Here is a 23,969-nt window from a genome sequence, read left to right as displayed (position 1 = left end):
AATAATTATCTTTAATAATACTTTTTCTTTTTTAGTACACGTATTACCCATAGTATATATAAATGCAAGAGAAACTATCACAATGTATAAAAGAATTTTAAAATATGTGTCACCCCTCACCTTTATTTTAAAAAGCCTGTTTACCTTATAGTAATACTTGCACATTAACAAGGAGAGCCTGGCAGAGCACTGTATTGTTTTCTGCTTATATGTGACTGTGTAGGTAACTGTTAATATGCTTTTGAAAGCTTTACTCTTGTTTTTCCAGGCCCTCTGAACTTCCTAAAGATATGAAGATAATATCACCAGACTTGCCCATTTTGACAGTTGTTTTGATCATAGTTAGTTGGACAACTTGTGGAGCATTTGCCATCCTTCTTACTTATCTTTACTATGTGTTTAAGGTATGTCAAATCAGTAAAGTCAGAAGGCCTGAGCTTTGTATCAGACAGGCATAGACTTTCCCATGGGTGTTGTTAAAAAAATTTTTTTGATCACTGCTGTTATGTAACAGACCTACATGTAAAGTTTTTTTTAACATCTTAACTATTTCAAATATATATAGTTAACTGTAGAACTGAAGTTACTAATCTGAGTGGGTTTCTTTGTTAAAAACAAAGGGAAGGGAGGAGATTTAATCTGTTCCATATTGCTTGATGCTCTGGCAAGTAATGTTAACTTCTTAAAAAACATTTTACTAGAATGGTTTTTATTCACACCTCCCTTTCAACATGGATAATAGACAAAACAAAAAGTTATGTCAGTGGGATCAGGCTGTCAATCATGCTGAAATAATGTAGAATGTTACAAATGTTGCTGAAGAATGACAAGACACGATAAAATTAAGCTGACAATTTTACTGAGGAAATGAAAAACACTTCTAAGAAGGCTGACAGCTTTTCAGGAAAATCTACCTTATACAACTGCATGCTCTCCACATTAATCTTATGTAGAGACAGTTGATACTGGAAAGGATAATAATTTTTTCCTTTTTTTAACAAAGGTTTATTTGCGTCTGCATTTAACACTAATACATGCACATTATAGATTACTTTCAGTTTACAAAGGAAAAATGTGTCCATCAGAAAAAACTATTTAGAATTATTTTGATTTACAAATATAAATTAATTTGATTTATAAATATATTTTTAGTTTTTTTAACTGGATATTTCAAACAACTGACACAATTAGCAGAACTTTCTCAAATACTTAAGCAAACCTAGTAAATTTATAGACTTTCTCAGGTTCTTGTAAACATTTCACCACCCTATATAATTGAGTTCCAGATTTTCGAAGATTTAGAATATATAACACATGTTAAACCCTTTATACTATGCTGAATAAAATCAAATTTTTGACTCACATGACACTTTAAGTTGCGATAGCAAGGCACCATTCAAGGATAGGCTCACACAGTGTGGAAGATATAGCATTATATCCTGACCCCAACATACTCTGGAATTTTGTATTATTTTGTTTGTCTTTTAACCCATGATAGCAAGCACATGTAGTTATTATTTATCTTTTCTAAAAGAATGTGTTTAAGTGTTTAGATGAATTTTTATTTAGGTTTTTAAAATTTCAAATTACAGTGCTTCTCAATTTCAGTAAAAATGGTTATGTTTTTTGTTTCAAAATAAAAGTAAAATTAAAGTCTTTTCTTTTTCATAGATTGTTCATCTGCAAGCCAGCTTAACAACTTTTAAAAATAGCCAGACTGTGGTAAGTTTTATTTTCAAAACGCTATATCACTTTAGTATGAAAGAACATGGAAAAATATAAAAGTTTATTTTTGTAAAAAAAGGTTAGAACTTTACAGTATTTAAAAGGTTTTATGAATTTAAATAACTTTAAGAAAAGCGAGCCTAATGAGTATTAAAATAAGACTTAGATTGTCATTTAATTTGATCTTTGTCAGTCCTTAGTTGTTTTTATCACAATTATCTTTTAAATTTTATTCAAGTAATTACTTAAGGGGATATATTCTTAGCAGTGGAAATAACAAGTCAAAGGAATAAAAATTGTATAACTGATAACTGCTTTAAAATACTTTCAAACAAGATAATTCAGTATTTTATATCAATTTGGTAATGGAAAGATGTATTTATTTAGCTGTTAGATAATTGAGTATGATTCTAAATAAAATAATAAACTTAAATTTTACTTAATATCTTGATATTTTAACTTTATTGCTTTGTAGAACCCCAAACACTCTAGAAGAAGTGAAAAAAAATCCAATCACCATAAAGACTCTACAGTATACCACCTCCGTTTATCTGCCAGTGATGCTGAAGACAGTCTTCGCATGCACAGTACCGTGATTAACTTATTAACATGGATTGTATTACTCAGCATGCCATCTTTAATTTATTGGCTGAAGAATCTTAGGTGTGTTTTATTTATATAATTATAATTTATGTGGTTCAAACTATAAATATCTGTAAGTAGAGACTTGTAGGATTCCTAATGTTTCATAAAACTTTCTCAAGAACAAGAAGATATCACCTGAAATTTATTTTCAACATATTCACATTTTCTTCTTTTCCGTGAGAATATAAACTTTCCCAAAATCTGCCCAAAAGGGGAGGGATTGTATTTTCTTTAACCTTCTTTGAGTCTAGAAATATGTGAAAATGTGCTTTATTTTGCTGACTTATAGTATTCATAATGCTAGTGCTTTATATATTTTTCAATTCACGATCAATTTTATATTTTCTTAGATTTGAGGGGAAGAAAAATGATTACATTTAAAATAATAGAAATAACGAAGGAAGTGTGTACTTTTCTGATGTGCCCTATATGTTGAACTAAAATAAATGATCAGCTGTTTTACTAGAAAACTGTCATTTGCTTTGTTACCTGATAAGTGTCCTAGGTTAAATGAGAGCCTAAAAATGCTCTCTAAGGTTATTTCTAGAATATTTAATTATTGGTAAATTGTCTTTGAAAAAACCACGTTATCCAGTTAATAGTTAATCCCTGCTTAATATAGTTTTTAGAAATGATGTAAAACTTTCAGATTATCTAAATACTGGAAGTTTTTTTTTTTTTTTAAGTTGGCTGAATCAAAATAAGTTCAGTAAATTAAATCACAGGTCACCAGATATTAATATCCTTCCTTTGTCCCTTATTTTAATCAAGGTGCAAATTTTTGTCCACAGATTTGGGGAGAAAATTACTTGAGGAGCACAAATTTATGATTCTAGAAGGCTGTAGACAGTTACTTTATATAAACCTTCATTTTTTTCATCTTTTTTAAATAGAGCAGTTTAAATATGTTTTAAGTAATTCGTTTTATAAAATATTATTTATATATGACCTTTGAGGCATATACTTATTGTAAAAGGAAGTGCTTCCAGATGGGATATTTTCATTTCCTTTAGTAGTTTCTGAACATAATTCTGCATATAAAACCTTGAGTATAAAGATGATGTAGAGGGCTTCCCTGGTGGCACAGTGGTTGGGAGTGCGCCTGCCAATGCAGGGGACGTGGGTCGTGCCCCAGCCCGGGAGGATCCCACATGCCGCGGAGCGGCTGGACCCATGAGCCATGGACGCTGGGCCTGCATGTCCGGAGCCTGTGCTCTGCAACGGGAGAGGCCACAGCGGTAAAAAAAATGTAGAGCAAAATTTATTTATCAATGATTTCTTGAGCTGTTTAGAGCTCTCTTATATCCATATCGCTATAGGAACGTTTTGAAGTGTATTTAATTGATTGATTCTGAGAATTTAAAATGATTGGCAATGCTTTGTTGATTTATGTTTTATTTTTTTCTTTTTGACATAGGTATTACTTTAAACTTAATCCTGATCCGTGTAAACCTTTGGCATTTATCCTTATTCCAACTATGGCAGTTCTTGGAAATACTTACACTGCTTCAATAAAATCAAGGTATAGTATTTTAATCTTTTTTTTTCTCACATCTGTTCCTGGTCTTTATCATACTTTCATGTCTGAAACATGTCTTTCGTTCCTAATTACTTGGACTATTCCTGAAGGTAAAGCTATAATAGTAATTATAGTTTATGTGCAAATACAGTTTATATGCAAATGTATTATATTTGTGTCCTTAATTATGCATTTTATTTGTTAGGATATAATCATTTTTTTTCTTTAAAAAGTTAACCCTTGAAAGATATGATATCTAAGGTTTGCTTCCAAAAAATACAGGAGGAGTGGAAGTGGACAGTAATATAGGTAAAGTAAGATTGGCCATGACTTGATGATTTTTGAAGCTGGTTGATGGGTCCATGAGGTTCATTATACTGTTAATCTACTTATGTATATGTTTAAAATTTTCCATAATAAAACTTTACTTTTCATTGACTGCTTGTTTGCTCTGGGAGCCTTTTCAGTTAATTCTGGCAGATAGTTGCAGATATTCTAAAGTCAGGCAGATCTGGGGTTTCAATCTAAGGCTCTGTGTCCTTAGGTAAGTTTCTTAACCCCTCAGTTTCTCTGTTTTCAGAGTAAAAAGGTGATAGCCTTTCCTGATAGTATTTTTCTTTTAAAAATAGTGTCTTATCCTACACATGCTCCTATTAGGAATTAAAGATGTTTCCTTTTTTATTTGGGTGAAGTTTTTTGCTGATATTAAATAGGGTGAAAATAAATATTTCTGTAGCTATATCTTAGTAAACATTGATTTTTTTCTTATTAGGATAAATCTCTAGAGGTAGCATTGCTGAATAAAAGTCCAACTAGTATTTTTCTGTGGTTAAAATTTAAAAGAATAAACAAAAGTGGTTATTTACTTACTAGAATATTTTTCTCTTTTCTAGCCAAAATTGACTTGTATTGATCTTTTAAAAAATTTTGGACAGTTAAATTCATTATACGAAAAATTACTTTATCTAAAATCACTTAGAACACTTTCTCAAAACTGTATAAAAGATTGACATGTTCAGTTTTTGTTCACAATATATGTTACATTATAATGTGTATTTCTGTCTCTTTACAGTAAATTGTTGAAGACTACTTCACAGTTTCCACTACCTCTGGCTGTTGGTGTGATTGCTTTTGGGTCAGCACACTTATACAGGGTTCCATGCTTTGTCTTCATTCCTCTTTTACTCCATGCATTATGCAACTTTATATAAGATTGGATTTAAGGAATGATAAAGATCAGTTATGCCTTTAGGTCCAGTAATAAGAGGGAACACACAGATCCATCAGTGTGGGCAGCAAGATCCTTTGGAGAAGACAAGTCTATTTTTACAATGTTGAAAATAGGAAATTAGTTTTGTAATGCTTGAGGAAAGTAGTTGAAGCATGGTTTTGTTTTGTGGTATGACATCTGTGTACTAGTCATTATGAAAAATCAGTAAAAGGATATGGTAGCCTCTGTCTTTGAGGACTCTGCATATCAGCTAGTCTGCTTGATTGGCCATACCAAGATCTTCTCCTAAACACTCAGAAAATGTAGCACTGTTTGTATCCTCACCTCACGTATTCTCATTTCATGAAACTTTCTTCTGAACAGTGGGTTACTTTGTATTTGCTACAGTATACATGTTGAAAAATAAGTCTTAAAAGATTAATGAAATTTAAACTGTTTGCTTTCTCAGAAATGAAATAGCCACAGTCTTTAGTCAGTTTTTGGCAGCCATAGTGAACAAAATAGATCTTTTGTTTTCTTACACCTATGAAAATACAACTTTAAATTCTAAGGAGACATGTTTTCTTGGTAACCAGCAGGATTGATGAATGGAAATGTAATTCAAATTCAAAACTCAATGAAATTTTCTTGGTTCTTTTCAAATAAGAATCTTATTTTGTATTCTTAGTGAATATCAGGAGACTACTGAAGAGATGCATTGCTAAATTTGAAGAAAATTTTCATAGATATTTACTTATAGGCATTGGAGCAGTTCAGTCATTCAGTCTGTACCATTTTATTCAATTCACTGACCCCGTGGTTGTCAAAAGTGCCTCGGGTCATGGTGGATTGTTAAAATAACTAAATTCCAGTGGTCAGAAGAAGCTCTACATTTGCATAGTTTTTATCTACTATGGAAAGAAAATCAGCATGATGAAGTGCAGTACCACATTAATGTATAAAATTATACTATTAATGGAATAACAGTGGAAAAACTGTTACCCCATTAATAGTATAAACAATGAATACCTGAATAAGTTGTTTAGCCACTAGGTTTAATAGTGGAATCTTAATTTACCAAGGTGATTACTATTTGACAGATAGAGAGTAATATTTATATTTCATTTCAGATTTCAGCTCACTTTTTGGAAGTAGGTAATGGAGCTAGGTATCTTCGCCTTAAGATAGGATTCACTGAAGGCTGGGGTTTACCTGAGTGATAGAGCCCTTCCTTTAGATGTGTATGCTGTAAATATCCAAAACCTTGCAAGTGTAGTCCTTAAGTCCCAGTAGCTCCACAGTTGTATCTGTGAACTTGTGTCCTTGTTAGTGCCCAGGGATGTCCTAGAGTACCAGGTTCATTTTACGTGCCATTGCATCTGGATTCCATTACAGCCTCTCAGCTGTTACTGCCTATTAGAAGGTTACTCCCACTTTACTGCCTGTAGAGGGTTATCTCACTTCTTTTCTCATTTGTTCTTTGGGTTCTTGCTGTTTCATCATCAGTTGAAGATGGTCTTGCTATCATCTATGAGAGTTTTAAGTTTGTTTGATTCCATTGTTGTCTTTCCCAGCTTCATGTTCAGTATTCATATGTTCACTTACTGAGATCGTTAAAGGTAAGTGATAACCTCGTAGTAGACATGGCAGGCATACCAGGCTCTTGTTTGTTTGATAGAAGCAGCAAAAGGGATAAAATACAGAATACTTGTGTGTTCAAACCTGGAAGGAAAGAGAACTTACCAGGTTATATATGCACTTTCCCATGGCATACCACATATGTATTTAAACAAGGACACATCTGCCTAGGTTTAGCTTATACATATACTCATAACAACTTTTGTACATATGGTGTTGTATTTCAAGTTTTCACCCATATGTAGTTTTATTTCAAGTTACAGGTTAAATATGTCATTTAACTATTTCTGAATTTGAACTTAGGTCCATATACAGAACTTAAGAAAATTCATTAATTTGAATCTTCTATTGACAGCCATAATCAATGTGTTTAGATGATCTAAAGTCTCCTTGTTTAGTCATTACTGCTCATGAATAAAACGTAACAAGCTTAAATTTCTCATTTGTGAGTAGTACATTAGCTTTTTAAAGCAGCAGACTAGGCACATTAGTTTCCATGAAAATAATTTCATGTGAGTGTCATTATCATCAAGTCCTAAAGTCTTATTTGTTCCAACAAAATATTTTATTTTAGGACTACAAAAAGGATTCTCATTAAACATGTTATAAACAGCAGTAGTTTGGGGTTTTTTTACACATATTTAATATTATAAGTATATGTATACACACACACACATTTTGACAGAGTCTTCATCAAGTCCTCATGCACTTTAAAACCAAATAACTACCAGAGATGAGAAAGTAGGCTCTGTCTGAAGATTAACAAAACTGATGTTTCTATCACTTGAGAAGAGGAAAGTCCTTTGTCTTTAAATTCACATTATTTCAACCATGCCTACAATCTATATTATTAGCTGGCAAAGCAGCACAGGTTTATCAGAAATGTTACCGAAAATGAAATTGTTCATTGGCAGTTAGGGATTATCTAATTTAGCAAACTTCTGAGCTCTATTGTTATGACATTTTTATTTAGATTTTTTTTTTGAGTTTTGAATAAGTTTTGAACTTATAAAAATTACTCCTGGATCCTATTGTTGATACCTAGACCAAATATAGACTGGACAGGACAAACAGTGAGTACTTTCAGTGTCTCTAAAGAGTCCTCTGGAGTTACTACTATTATAATTTGGAACAGATAATATGATAGAAATCATTAATGCTCTCTTTTCTTTATCTTTTCCATGTTGGAAATTACACAGGTTCTGCTAGCTCTTTTCTTGGTTGTCACCAGAATCAAAGTATTTAAAACAGTAGTCCTAAAAAAACACAACATTTGTGCCTGGTTAACACTGATTTTGAGTCTCTTCAATATATATATTGATCATGTGTTAATTAATCTTTAATTTTTTCATATTTTGCTCAGATAAATTCAGATGTATATAATGGAATACGTTTTCTTGTTTGAACTACACTATAATATCTGCATGATTATACAGTAAGGAAAAGAAATAAAGAACTACAGTAGGCCTAGTAAATGTTCGTTGTTGATTATCCTGTCACTCATGCAGATGGTACACATTTCCGCCACACACACATACTTACATGAGGCAGATTGTCTGATTTGTTCATTATCTAGTTCTCATTCTTTTCTAAACTCTTCAGACTTTTCACTTATAGCATAGTGTATTCTTTTTACCTCACTGCTTATTAGCATCTCTTACAGAAGGTGGTCAAGGGAAATAAAACTCAGTAAAAGGTAAAACTCAATTTTCAGTTTATTCTTGAGAGCTCTGGGGAAATAGGGTAAGCACAAAGATGATGAGATAAACTAGGGCTGTTGATTCCCAAATCCCCGGACAATTCAATTAGCCTGTATTTTCATCTTAAGCGTTAGGTCTAAATTAGTGTAGTATCTTGCTTTATTATGAGGTTTAGTGCAAAACCTTACAGTGCTGCATTTGCAATTTTTTAGGAACTTGTTATGAAAATCAGTTGGGAAAATTTTTTTTAATGTGTTGAGACCTTCTACGACTAAGGCATTTGTTGATTATTTTTCATCATCACTTTTTTCTCTGTGTTTTATTTTTATAAATTTGTTTTATTTATTTATTTTTGGTTGCGTTGGGTCTTTGTTGCTATGTTCGGGCTTTCTGTAGTTACAGCGAGTGGGGGCTACTCTCTGTTGCGGTGCATGGGCTTCTCATTGCAGTGACTTCTCTTGTTGCAGAGCACGGGCTCTAGGCACACAGGCTTCAGTACTTGTGGCTCATGGGCTCTAGGCACGCAGGCTTCAGTAGTTGTGGCTCACAGGCTCTAGAGCGCAGGCTCAGTAGTTGTGGCACACGGGCTTAGTTGCTCTGCGGCATGTGGTATCTTCCCGGACTAGGGATCGAACCTCTGTCCCCTGCATTGGCAGGCGGATTCTTAACCACTGCGCCACCAGGGAAGCCCTTCTCTGTGTTTTAGATTTGTGAAATTACAGGAAACAAGTTACCTTGTGTAGTTTTTTTTTGGGGGGGGTCAATTTGGAGAGTATAGCACTCCCCAAGAAAAAGGAAGCAATAAAAGTATCTTTGTATTATGAAATTAGACTCAGACAGAAAACTTCTTGCCACATAAGGTAAATGTAGAAAATACTATTACAAAATAGTAAGATGATTGGGAGCTGAAATTTTATTTCAGTCTTTTTGAACAAAGAACATTTCAAGTTCTATAATGAACTTTTACTTACACATTATTAATCATGCATTATTTCACAATATATTTTAACAGCCTGAGGAAATAGAAAGTTTATGAGGCTACTCACATTCTTTACTTTTTTTTTTTTTTTTTTTTGCGGTACGCGGGCCTCTCACTGTTGTGGCCTCTCCCGTTGTAGAGCACAGGCTCCGGACGCGCAGGCTCAGCGGCCATGGCTCACGGGACCAGCCGCTCCGCGGCATGTAGGATCTTCCCGAACCGGGGCACGAACCCATGTCCACTGCATCGGCAGGCGGACTCTCAACCACTGTGCCACTAGGGAAGCCCCATTCTTTACTTTTAATAAGGATAATAGGAAAGAAAAGTCAGACCCGTAATCCAAATCCAAGTATGTATACTCTTAAATGCTCAAGAATTCACATTTTTGATAAATAAATTATATTATGAATACAGACGACTGAATTTTATAATTAATAACTTAGTCTTAAGAATGGAATAAAATTTGCAAATAGTGAGAATAAACTGTTATTTAATTTACAGTAGAAATGTAACAGTACCCCTGAATTGGTAATGTTGCTTTCAAAAGTTAGGTGATATTCTGAGCTACATCTTGATTTCATTGTCTGTAGTTGAAAAATTTTAAATCAAATACAGTACTTTCTAAAAGTGTTTGGCATATTACATTGCCAAAAATGACTATGTTTTAAAATACCAAGTAACCAGTTAATTTCTGATGACTTTGTGTAGGACTTGATATATGTGAGTCAGATTTATTCTGTACTCATTCTGTACATTGTAACTTTGAACACTTATGAAAAACTGTATCTGTTGATGTAGTTTTATTAGTTAGTGTAAATTTGTTTGCATATTGGAACATTAATCTTAGTTTAGGAAATCTAAACCTAACCATTTTTGTAAGGTTCATATGCTATTTTTTTCAGTAATATCTTGGTTTTTAGTATTTATATAGTAGAAATGTTACTAGTAAAAATTTATAGACAAAGCATAGAACTATTAACTGTTCAAAAGCCTAAGTGTTAGGCATATTTTGTATTTCATGTTGCACTTGTTTTGTTTCATATTGGACTTTTTACATCCCTTTTTTAGGAAAAAAAAGATGTGTTTGAATTTTTTTTAGCATAAAACTCTACATTGGAAAATAGAACTGTTTTCATATGGTTAGCAAAAACACACTTTGCCACCAAAGCTAAATGAAACTGTAAAATACCTCCAGATATTTGTGCCAATGAACTTTTCTTACGATATTGGGATTAAAGCAAAAATAATCTTTTCAGTATTTTTCTTCTAGGACTTATATTAAATACACATCATCAAAACTTATATTCCATATCCTAATTTTTCTTTCAAAATATGTAAAGCTTAGAGCATAGTGTATTATATTTTTTCTGATTTCTGGAATAGTGTTTTCTGGTTTTATTGAGTGAAAGTTAGTTTACCCAATAATGATCTTTCAGTAATTAGTTGAAGAAATCATTTAGGTAATCTTGCTTCAGATTCATTCTGTAAAACTTTAAATTCCGTTGCCCGGATCATTTTTAGTACAGGTGTCTCCCATTTATGTAATAGAAAGTTTATTGTGGAATTTCTATTGTTTTCTATGTGTTTCCATTCAGTCCCTCTATACAGTCACATGTTTCATAGGCGAGAATTATCCACTAGAACTAAACATAATACAATGAAATAAACATTGTAAAATGCATCTTAAAGGAAAATATAAGAACAAGATGTTAATGCTAAAATGTTAACATTGATGTGGTAGTGTACTCATGAGAGAAAGCAGAAATATGATAGATTCAGAAACTGTTGTGTTTATATGGTTGACATTCTTTAATTTCTCTCCTACAGAAATTTTCAGAGGGAATTTCAGTCCCTCATATTATGGTTTTTCTCATAATTTAATGTCACTTAACTGTTTCTCTGCCCAGTCATGTTGATGTAGTTTGCATAAGTAGCCTTGGAAGTAAAGAGACAGAAGAGAAAGCCAAACATTAAAATGTTTGGCCTTGATTTAGTTACAGTTTATCCAACTATCTGGTAGGGACATGGATGCTATTAATAAAAAGATGATATACAAGACCTTAAAATTCAGTGAACATTATTTTTGGAATGAGTTTGTCCTTTTTGTTGAATAATTTTATCCTAAGTAGGAGATGCCTGTATTTAACATAACTATGCTTTCTACATGAGCAGATAATGTATTTGTTGGAATATTGGTAGAAATAATCTTCTCTGCCTCCACTATGGAAGCGGAAAAATCCAATTTTTAGTGTATATAAATTAGGAAATTGTATTGTGTATTTACATTTTTAAAACTGTAAAAATGACTTAGATATATTATTTTGAAGTGATTGTATTACCATTTCTTAAACTTATGACTAACTATAAATGTAGCAACATACCCATGAGAAACCAGACCAAAATTGAATGCATATTTTCACTGTGACCTTGAACTTATAGTTGTTTGGGATAAAACAGACTGTGCCTTAAAATGATGAAGGAATGCCCTGCAGTTTTATAACTATATATTTATTATGTGTGGTCTTCTCAAATTGGCCCCAAATTCTTTTCTTTGAGGTTGGTGAAGTAAAAATTTTAAATAAAAGTTGATCAGTATTTCCCTTAGTATCTGCTGAACTATTGCTCTAGAGGCCTCCTTTAGTTTCCACAGTTCCCATTTCAGATTAAAATTGATTTACACTTCATAGGTGTAGAAAATCAAGTTTGGTTAAAGTTTCTGAAAATAAATTTATTTTAGGAGAAGGTGCTGGCACTTCTGAACTTATTACACATGGAAAAATTAATCTTCAAATGTAACTTTTTGTCTTTTTAGTGAATACTCTATCAAAAACATGAATTCTTCCCTAAAACCTGGACTTATTGTTCCTCAGATTATTGAGGCTTGTATTTGTATATCAAATAAAGTTAATTTAGTCAATAATAATTTCTCAGTAGTTAAATATAAACTCACATTCATGTATATTTTTAAACATTTTCTCTTTTACTTTTTCCTTCCTAATTATTTTTAAGGTATCAAGAGAGAACTGGCTTCAGATTTTTGTGGGTTTTTCTTTTAATGTAAAGACTGACATTTTTACTGTGCTTATTTAAAATAACATACAATTTCTATCAAAACAAATTATTCCATTCATAGGACATTCATGGTCTCGGCCAAAAGATGCCCACATCTCTGTGTGGCATCTCAGAAGTTTTTTGTATATTTTTCAATTTCAATTTTGAACATAAACTCCACACTTTTCTTTCTTCTCATTTCACCTCCACTGCCTCCCATCAAAGACAAAAATATAGGTTTCTCTAAAAGCATGTAAAAAGAAAACATGTCTTTCCTTAAAGCATGGTCAAATTGAGGTGGAAATAGTTTGGGGAAGTGTATGTAATACAATAAAATACATGGCTGTCAACTCGCATCAGTTTCTATATTATAGTTAAAAGTTTATAGAGGACAAACTATGTGTTTTACTGAGACAGACTCAGTAATCATTTATTTGCAAATCAATAATTTTACTCTCATCCAGAAAATGCAGTGCATAGTAATTATACTTAACAGTAAAAACAATTTGTCCTATAGTATATACTGAAAAATGATTGTCACCTTGCAGATTTTTCTTTTTAAACATGCATGATCTTCTCCAGTACTTTGTACAATGTATGGTATACTAAATACATTTATGTGTAATTTTGTGTGTATTTTTTTATGGTATAATTAACTTTATGACATTTAACTGGTTGTAATGCACAAAAAAGTGCTATTTATTGTACTCTGTAGAGTGTTGTGAATGTTTTTATCTGTGTTTCAACATTATGGTGTAGGGTTTAATAGATGAATATTTGCCTTTAGTCTCCACTCAGGTATTAATGTGTAGCAATTTTTGGTGCTTTCTTTTTTATCTGTCATAATCTGGTGTTCGGAATGTTCAACAATAAATTTGGTGAACAAGAACACGTGGTGCAGAATTGCTTACCAGTTCACATACTCCACAATACCATCTCAGGAAAAACCCTTAAAATGATTTCTTTATAGCATGTCTAGCATTTCAGAAGTTTGAACGCCTAAGCATGGGACATGATAAACAAGATACATCACAGGTAAATATTGGAAGCAAGATAATTTCTAGTATTTCCCAACTTGATATCTTGTAGCTTCCCATATGCATTTGTATGGACATTTTATGGTTCACGTTCTATTTTAAAGAATTGCACAGTCATGTTTCTCCCAGAGACCATGCTTTCCACTTTTCTTATGCTAACTTAATATATATTCTTGGGTGCCCCATTTCCCAAATTACGCGAGAATAATTTAGACATTTTTTGAAAACAGATTCCCTGGTCATCTTAGAAGTACTAAATTTGATCTGTGGGGAGGAGACCTGGGATTCTGTTTTAACAACTGCCTCAAACATTGCTTTAGTCAATAAAATTTAACTTGTTAGAACTCCTAGAAGCAACTAGAAAGGCTGTCTTTAGGATTACAAGATACTAAAGTGACGCTACATAATTTGAGAATTTAGTATAGATCTAAACTTTATTATAGAATGGATGACAGGAGTCAAATGGGGTAGGACATCTTTTGAGGGGTTAGTGTCTTCTTACACATTGATTAGAACAGTGTTTTCTAAATTATTTTAACCAGCATCTCTAAATATATGAACATTTATAAATTATCTGCATGTGTTAACATTGTGTATATTATTAAATATACCCCAAAGGGTAAATGTTTAAAGATGAGAAATATATAACTAGAAGCTTTAATATTGATATTTTCCTTGGATACTTAGAGGAGAAATACTAGAGGAGATACTAGAGGAGAAAAGCCTCGTAGGCCTTTCCCACTAGTTTTTCTTTAATCAATTCCCACTTCATCTTCACTTTCTTTCTGTAAGATAGATAGATAGGTAGGTAGGTAGATAGATAGATTACAAATTTAACAGCTTAAAACAACACCTATTTATTTACTCACAGTTCTGTAGGTCAGAAGTCTGGGCACAGACCAGCTGGGTTCTCTGCTCAGAATCACACTTCTGGAATCAAGGTAACAGGACTGCAGGGCCATCTGAGACTCATTCAGGTTGTTACAGGTGGAGGTTCCTGTTTTCTTGCTGGCTGTCAACGTCTTAGCTCCCTGTGTCTTTCCCTGCTGTGTAGCCCTCCACTAAAGTTCGGTTTACTCCTTCAAGACCAGCAGGAGAATTCCTCTCACATTTTGAATCTCTTCAGCTTCCTTTGTCTCTGACCTTTAGACCCAGATTTAGAGGTCTCTTGTTAGCTCAGATCCACTTTAGATAGTTTCTCTTTTGATTAACTCAAGGTCAACCTTAATTATACCTGCAGAATCCTTTTTGCCATATAAGGTAACATCATATTCCCGTATACACATTGTCCGCTCACACTCAAGAGGCATGGATGATACAAGGTGTATACACTAGAGTGAGACTCTTGGGGGCCATTTTAGAAGTATGCCTACCATGCAATATTAGGGAACTAAAGTCTTTTTCATAATTGCTGTGCTTAAATAATATTATTCCATAGTTTTAATTGAAAGAGCTGATAAATATAAAATATTTCAGGGAAAGAAAAGCCCCTCAATTCTTGGACTGAATTTTAAACAACCCTTAGAGATGAAAACAGTCTCCCATCCCTGGGTTAGTGTGTGTGTGTGTGTGTGTGTGTGAGATTATAATTAGTTTAGAGATTGTTTTCTTTCCAACAGTTAGAACTTGGATATGGCCTGAAATTAAGGAATAGTAGACTAGTTTACCTTATCAAGTGAAGGGAAACATTTTACTGTACTTAATAGATATAAGTTCATACTGGGTATAGGTCAAGAGTAATGATCAACTCAAACAACATTACATAAAATATTAAAACTGAAATTTTAAAAATACTTCTGGTGATTTGCTTTTCTCTTGAATATGTTTGGAGAAAGAATTGAGTTTCATTAGACTTCCTAGATGTGCTTAAATCGTAGTATACTGTGTAAATGGAAATCTTCAGGTTTTGCAGTTGTGTGCTCATTTGAATATCCATGTATGTAAATCAGCCTATCCTTCAGTATCAAATCGTTCTATAAGGTATGTTCACATGCTAAAAAAGGTTCAATCATTATGCTTTTTACCCTTAGTATTTGTGCCATTCTGATCAAGAAAGAATTATAGAAGGTTGAGAAAAACAGCTAGAATGATCTAGGGACTGGAGTGTAAGATTTGACTGAAACAATAAAGGCCTTTTTACTCTGGAGTTGCAGATATTTAGTTAGAAGGTGTTTGAAGAGGAAACTTCATGATTCACACTCTTTTTGTTCCCTGGCTTACAGGAAAGAACAGTATTTTATGTGGTTACAGAGATGGTTGGTTGCCCTTAAGAAAATGATACAAGATTGGGATGGAGGAGAGAGGAAGAAAACCTTTCTATAAAACGTTTGACCTACTGGAGAAAAAAGGAATTTAGTTAAGAAAGGAACTTGGTTTACTCTTTTTAGAAAACCAAAGTGTGCAATATAGTTGTATTTTAAACTAGGAATGTGTAACAGTCACTGCACTTAAAAATTCTTTGTTCTAGCTAATTTTTAAGTAGAATAAATAAAAGGTTTAGTTACATATATAAATTACAGATCCACACAGTACTGTAAAAGGAAATATGATTGTTTTGGACAGTGATCTCCAAACTTTTTTGATTGCACACCCTTATCATTAAAAAAGTTTGAACTTTACCCCCATAAACATACTACTACTATAATAATATGTAAACTTTAATTATATGTAACTTTTACATATAATTTTATTGTATATAGTAATATATGTAATTTTAATAGAGGAATAACTTACCAGATATGGTTAAATTATTGTTTTTAATTCTTTTTTTAAGATTTATTTATCTATTTTTGGCTGTGTTGGGTCTTAGTTGAAGCATGCGGGATCTTTCGTTGCGGCACGTGAGCTTCTCTCTAGTTGTGGCATGCGGGTTTTCTCTTCTCTAGTTGTGGTGGGCAGGCTCCAGGGTGCATCGGCTCTGTAGTTGTGGTGCACTGGTTCCAGAGTGCGTGGGCTCTAGTTGAGGCACGCAAGCTCGGTAGTCCCGTGGCACGTGGGATCTCAGTTCCCTGACCAGGGATCTAACCTGCGTCCCCTGCATTGGAAGGCGGATTCTTTACCACTGGACCACCAGGGAAGTCCCTGTTGTTTTTAATGCTTAATGAGCCTGACAAAAGAGTAGAAGTGTAGACACTGGTAAATTTTCTTTTGTTGATTTGCATTAATGGTATTATTTTCAAATTTTATTGTAAGGAATAGTGTATTGTAAGGTATATTTTTAAGCTGCTTATTCATTTTGTGATAGTTATGTTAATTAAAACTAGATAATATGATAAATACTTAATATAATGCATGGATTTTAACTGGCTCATAGATGTTACCTTGTCACAATATGCTTAAACAAGTGAATGAAAAAAACTAGTGGGGTGCCCTGTCATCCTCCAACAAACTGTAGAATTCCCACTCTTCTCTCAGAATATATCTCACGCTCTATGTATGATCAGCTATGAAGAAGGCTGAGTAAGGGCATTGGTATCAATTCATGTATAAAATGCTGGTACACTAATTTGTTAGATTAAAAACATGAAAATGAATTGTTTTCCTCCCACATCCCAACATGTTGCCTTGCACACCACTTAGAATGTACACAACCCCCTTCTGAAGAAACTTAGTTTAGAATATATTTTTGTAAGCCTTTGAGGTTGTCTTTAATAGGTTTTAATAGCTATATATTATCCTGAAAGCAAAAAAATGAGGTTTCTGGATCAGGAACCAACTATTATTACTTAAAGCAATAACCATGGCAGTTCGCCTTGCCCCATTCTTCCCCCTTGAGGGCAGTGTGAGGGGGGCCAGGTGAACCCTGAATGTTCAAATGAGGTTTTCTGTTTTGTTCTGCACCACAGGAAAGGAACTCTGAAATTATAAATCTGGGAGTTTATATAAGCTACGTGCTGCCCTCTCCCCCTCCTGAGAGAGGAAGTAAAGCCTTTGTTCACAAATGTTTTACAGTCTTTTCGAATGTAAACAGATGGCTCCAGGTTTCATCTTCCCATAGAATGTAAGCGTGTGGCTCTACCAAACAGGAGGCAAGGGGAGGAAGAGCACTGGAGAGTAAATGTTTCTGGGAAAAGGAGACATGTCTTTATAGCATGTCAATTTCCTTTGCTCAGGAAGCCAAACCATGCAGAAACATGAAAATATACATGAGGCATTGTTTCCCTGATAGCCTTCTTGGGTTACAGAAATAATGCCTCGCTCCAAGCTGGCTTACTGTTAGAAACATTTAATGACCAAAGGAATTGAGTAGGGCACCTTAAACGTCATGACTTACAGTCCTTCAGCTGTGATCTATTGGGTAGGGTAGACAGGAATGAAACTGGTAGAGCCAGCATTGGGGAGTTCTTTTCTGATACTGAAGTTTGTAATATCTTTGTGTGTAAAAAAATTAATGGGAATAAAATACGCAGGATAGAAGGGAAGTAGGTGAGACAAGGAGAAGGAGATCATTTATCAAACCGCTACAAAATTTGGAATACTAGTAATGATGATTTAAACTAGGTTGGGAGCCAAAAAAAGAGTGAAACAATGTAAGGGGACTCTTTAGGGGTTAGCAACTAATTGGATGTGGTAGACAAGCCGCTTTCTGTGTTAGATTTGACGTGGGACCTTGCCTGACTCCCTGTGTGTAGCATATTATGAACACAACCAAAATGTCTTAAGTTGCTGCCAGCCAATGGCCTATCTTAATTTTCATTTTTCCCAAGATCCTAGGTACCTTAACTACAGCGGACCAAGTGGAGAATGGATTTTCTGAATCTCCATTTTGTTCTTTCTTCGTCTTGTTGCAGTACCTTATAGTTTTAAATTAACTTTTTTTTATTGTTCCAGTGAGACTAAAATGCAGTAGGATCTTTAGGTGCCAAAATGCAACTAACTGGAATCCTTAATCAGAAATATACTCTGTAATTCAACTTTGAAAGAAAAGAAACAAATCATAGAAAAACTGAAAAGTATAAGCAATTTCTTTCAGTAAAAACATTCTAGATCATATTGTGGGGTTTCTACAGACCACCTTGTCACCTATACTTTATTCTTTCAGCAGACATTCACTAAGTACCTGTTGTACCAGAATCCATGCCAGACACATTCACGTTCAGTTTCTCATTTCATTCTCCATAAAAACCTTTAGAGGGAGGATTATTATCCTCCATTACAAGAAAAGAAATAGTCTCAGAGAAATTGAGCATTTTGCCCATAGTAGAATTCAAACCAGACTGTCTGAGTTCTGCAATATGTAATTATCAATACTAGTTCACTTCCTACTCTCTGAAAATTTTTCTGACCATACTAGTTACTCCTTTTGCTTTGGAAAAAAATGTTTCCAATGATATGCCCACAGCTTTCCTTATTACTCTTTCTATATTTTCCCTTAGAGATTTCATCTGTGGCTTCAGTGTTATATTCTTGGTTGATGATTCACCAAGTCAGACAGACTTGCTCCCTCAGTTCCATATCTAAGTATTTCTGAATCAGTGGTAAGGTATTTAGCCTCCCTAAGACTGTATCCTCATCCATAAATTGTGACAATAATATTATCTTAAATATTACCATTAAATGAGTTAATGAACCAAATGCATCTGACACCTTTGTGTACAAGAAATGATAGGTGCTTTCTTCCAGCTCTCCAATCTCTAGTTTCCTCCAAACTAAACAAATTCAGTTGCAACTCATTGTTGAAATTTAACCTTATGATTTCTCTCCCTCCCTAATTAACAACTCCTTTCAGTTTCCAAATTTCTCTTAAATCCTCCAGCTACTAAAGTTGAACCTCCATTCATTTTGATTATGTCTCCTTTGCTTACCATCTAGTTCCTCCTTGCATACCACAGGCCCTGAAGAGTCCAGCACTTTAGGGCCACCCTTACATTAGTTCACTCTTTGCTGACTCCCACCCTAATTCAGACCATCATTACTAGTATTCCTAATTTTGCAGCAGCTTCACAAATGATCTTCTCATTGTCTCAGCCTCTTCCTTTTTCTCCTGCATATTCCCATTAATCCTTTTTTAAACAGCAATTTAGCATTATCACTCTCTTTTTCAAAACCTTTTAATCTTCCCCCATGTTTGATAGGAAACAGTCTGAACTCCTTGACAGTTTGATCCATTTCCAGCCTTCTCTCCTACCGTTTCCTAAAGACACCCATCTCCTCCCCACACAGGCTGTTTCAGTTAGGATTAGTTTGCAAGAAACAGGAAGCCTGAGAAATAGTTGCTTAAACAATCAAATTTTCAGTTAGAAGGTCCAGGATAAGACTCCATGAAGTCATCAAGAACCAAGTTCCTTCTATCGCATTTGTTCTCCATCCTTAATGTGTGGCTTTCATAACAAGACCGTGGCTGCATGATATTTCCATTCCAGGATGGAGGGGAAAGGAGCAAAAGGAATTTTGCCTTTTATTTGGAAAGGATTCTCCCTCTCCTCTCCCTTTCCCACTCTCAGGGACTTCCATTTACAGCTTACAGGCCAGAACAATATCGCATCATCACTAAAGAAATGCAAGGGAGATGGCGGAGTCAAGTTTTTAAGCTGGGTTTGTGCTACCCCAAACAACATCTAAGAAGAAAGGTGTATTTCTTGGGCTGCTATAATAGGATTCCACAGACTCCGTGGCTTAAGCAACAGAAATTTATTTCTTCAAGTTCTGGAGGCTGAGAAGTCCAAGATAAATGTGCCAGCTGATAGGGGGTTAGGACTTCAACATATGAAACTTTGGGGGGAGGGGAATACAATTCCACCCATAACAAAAGGGATAAAAGGAAACAATGAGCCAAGTCTGCCACACATGCAAACTTGGCTACTGCATCTCCTTTGTCTTCCTTTTGCTACTTCACTGCCTTTGCTCAAGAACTTCTTCCCACATCTTTGCTGTCAAAATTTTCTCCGTAAAAAACCTACCAATTGCCAGTCAGGACTAATCTTATCCCTACTTCTAGCTCTTGCTGTCATAGTTTCATATCCTATGAAACTATGAATCATCACATTAGGTCACATTATGTGCAGTTCTTAATAATGGTGACATTTAGCATCTACATGTCAGGTGCCCTTTATACGTATCATTTCTAAATCTTACAACAACACTGCAAAGTAGGGTGACTTCACAGATGAGGAAATTGAGGTGCAGAGACATTAATATTTGCCCAGGAGAATGGCAGAGTCCAGTTTTGAACATGGTTAAATTTGGTTCTGAAACTCCACCACACCATGCTGTTTCTCCATATAGATTGTTTGCTCGTAGCAGGCAGGGATCGTGTCCCTTTCCATACACCTATTTGTAGTCCCACACTTAGCAATGCGTATTTTACATGGTAGAAACTTGTTAAATATTTTTTCAAATGAGTAATCATAACAGTGATCCAAGATAATTCAAAATCCTGATTTAACAACAACAAAAATTATGTCTGTAACAAAATTGCCTATGTGTTGATAATTGTTGAAGCTGAGTGATAAGTACGTGGACTTGCATTATTCTTTTCTCCTTACTTTTGTATATATTGGAGTTTTATATAACAGAAATTTTAATTATGGTCCAGTTATTATATTTACTAAATAGATTAATACATTTAGAAAAACTTTAAGAACTAATTGAAGTTTTTCTTTTTACAATTGACCCCAGCTAATTTTAAAGTATTATTACCTGTGGTTCCCTATGTGTAAGATTACATATTATAATCCCTAAAGCAACCATTAGAATAATAATTCAAAGAGGTATAGCTAGAATGCCAATGGAGAAATTAAAATAGAAATTTTAAAATATTTTTAAAGCCCAAATCATAAAAGACAAAAATTGATGAATTAGACTTCACCAAAAATAAAAACTTCAACACTGTTCAAAAACAGTGTTAAGAAAACGAAAACACAATTTGCAAGTGAGAGAAAACCAAACATACATCTGATAAAGAACTTGTATCTAAAATATATATAAAGAATCTTCAAAATTCACCAACAAGAAAACAACTAAATTTATAATGAGCAAAATACTTAAACACTTCACCAGAGAAGATACATGGGTGACAAACTAAGTACATGAAAAGATGCCCAACATAGTCACTAGAAAAATGCTAATTATAACCACAACGCCTAAAATAAAAATTTTCAGAAACTGGTGATAGTACTGGTAAAGATTTGAAGCAACTAGAATTCTCATACATTGCTGGTGGGAATGCAAAAGAGAATATCACTTTAGAAAACAGTGTGGCAATTTCTTAGAAAGTGAAACATACCTTTAGCATATGACCCAGCAATACCACTTGCATACGTTTACTCAAAAGAAATGAAAACCTATGTCAAAACAAAGACCTGTATGTAGATATTTATAGCAGCTTTGTTAATAATTTCCCCAAACTGGAAGCAAACCAAGTGTCTGTCAACTGGTGCATGGATAGAAAATTTGTGGCACATCCATAAAATAGAATATTACTTGGCAAGTAAAAAGAAGTGAACAGCTGATATGTGAAATAATATTGATGACTCTTAAGCTCAGTATGCTAACATGCCATATTGTGTGATTCTACTTATATGAGAGAAAAAGGAAAAACTGTAGTGACAGGAAACATAAGAGTGGTTACAGGGGAACTGACTCCAAAGGGGCTTGAGGGGAATTTTGGGGGTGATGGAAATGTTCTAAATCTTGATTGTGATGGTGGTTACATAGCTATACAAAATTTGTGGAACTTTTTACTAAAAAGGATATATAAGTTACATGCTAATAAACCTGACTTAGAAAAAGTAAAGCTTCCCACAAAGAAAACTCCAGGCCCAGTTTATTTCAGTGGTGAATTGTATTGAAGTTTTAATTCTGTTGAACATCGGGTAACACCGATGTTGACAACTCTTTTGGAAAATAAAAGAGGAGGGATCGCTTCCCAAATCATGTTATGAGGCAAGCACAGCCTGATATCAAAGCATGACAAAGAAATTACAAAAAGTTACTGACCAACATTCCTTGTTAACATAAATGTGAAAGGTCTTAATGAAATACCAGCAAATCAAATCCAGTAATTTATAAAAGCCCTCAGGAATATATAAATCAACTACTAGGACTGGTATGGTCACAGAATTTAAGGTCAATATACAAAAAATATTTTCCATATTCAAATATCAAACAACTGTAAAATAATTTTTATAAAATGCCATTTATAAGATACTTAGGAATAAATAAAAATATGTACAAGGTCTCTCCACCAAAAACTACAAAATATTGCTTAGAGAAAATTTTAAAGCCCTAAGATAAAGAGAGATAATATTCATTGATAGGAAGACTCACTATTTTTAAGATGTCATTTTTCTCCAAAATGATATATATATTAAATACAATCTCAATAAAAATTCCAGCAGGCTATTTTTCTAAAACTCTACAAGCTGATTCTAAAATGTATATAGAAAAGCAAACAATTTCAAATAGTCACAACAATTTTGGAAAAGAATCACACCACTACGTGACTTCAAGACTTACTATAAAGCTATGGTAATCAAGACAGTGTGGTATTGGCAAAAGGATAGATAAGTAGTAAGTACATCAGTGGAACAGAACAAAGAGTTCAAAATTAAACCCATGTGTTTATGGTCAATTGATTATTGACAAAGGTGCGAAAACATTCCAATGGGAAAAGAAAATCTTTTCAACATACAGTTCTGGAGTAACTGGATATTTATATGGGAAAAAAAATAAGCCTGGAACCTTCCTCACATCATATACAAAACTAACGAGATGAATCATAAACCTAAATGTAAAAGCTAAACTATAAAGCTTCTAGAAGAAAATATAGGAGAAAACTTTGAGATGTGATGGTAGGCAAATGTGCATAGTTAGGTTAAAGAAAGCAATGACCACTGACATTTAAACAGACTCAAGTCTTAACAATAAAATCAGCACCTTCCCCCCACACACACACACACAGGCAAACTTCTCAAGAGCTTGATGGATTCATTCTCTCTTTCCTGTCCATCGAGTCCCTTCTAATCTGACCTTCACCTCCATCTACCCAAATATCTCTAATGCTCTATGGATCCTTTTAAGTCCTCATTTACCCAATTTGTCCCTTCTTGAAACATTTTCTTCTCTTGCTCCCATCCTCTCCTGGTTTTCCCCCTACCTCCAGGGTCTCCTTCATATAGATTCTGGTTTAGGGCTGATTCATGTTAAAATTTCTCAAAGCTCAAGTCCTACGTCACCTTTTCTTCTCATTTGCTAATCTTCACTGAGGTAATCTCATCCTTTCCATGCCATATTTACAACCCCCATAGTTACATCTCCTTTCCAGACCTCTCCTCTGAGCTTCAGGCCTGTGTATCCAACTGTATACTCCCCATCCCCACTTGGAGATCTCCAAGGCTCCTCAAATTCAACGTGTCCCACCTGGAACCCATGAGCCTCATCTCCTCATGCCGGTGTTTGATATGTCAGCTAATGGCACTGTAGTCTGCTCAGCTGCATAATCCTGAGACCTAGGGATTGGCCTTGA

At 34.0% G+C, this 23,969-nt stretch overlaps 1 protein-coding gene across 4 annotated transcripts in view; it reads left to right on the top strand.

The window, feature by feature from the left end:
* PGAP1 (post-GPI attachment to proteins inositol deacylase 1) overlaps positions 1 to 13,356 on the top strand; it is a 74,605-nt gene extending 61,249 nt beyond the window's left edge. For all 4 annotated transcript variants that reach the window (XM_004276957.3, XM_033400335.2, XM_049712135.1 and 1 more), the window contains 5 exons: positions 269 to 404; positions 1,672 to 1,722; positions 2,201 to 2,388; positions 3,788 to 3,892; positions 4,962 to 13,356. In XM_004276957.3, the coding sequence (XP_004277005.1) occupies positions 269 to 404; positions 1,672 to 1,722; positions 2,201 to 2,388; positions 3,788 to 3,892; positions 4,962 to 5,100 (619 nt within the window). In that variant the 3' untranslated portion in view covers positions 5,101 to 13,356. The remainder of the gene's footprint in view (positions 1 to 268; positions 405 to 1,671; positions 1,723 to 2,200; positions 2,389 to 3,787; positions 3,893 to 4,961) is intronic.
* Positions 13,357 to 23,969: the final 10,613 nt, after the last annotated feature.

The sequence above is a fragment of the Orcinus orca genome, chromosome 7, assembly GCF_937001465.1.
Source record: "Orcinus orca chromosome 7, mOrcOrc1.1, whole genome shotgun sequence".
Lineage (NCBI taxonomy): Eukaryota > Metazoa > Chordata > Mammalia > Artiodactyla > Delphinidae > Orcinus > Orcinus orca.
The sequence above is the reverse complement of the archived record's forward strand: the minus strand, read 5'-3'. Positions and strand labels throughout refer to the sequence as shown.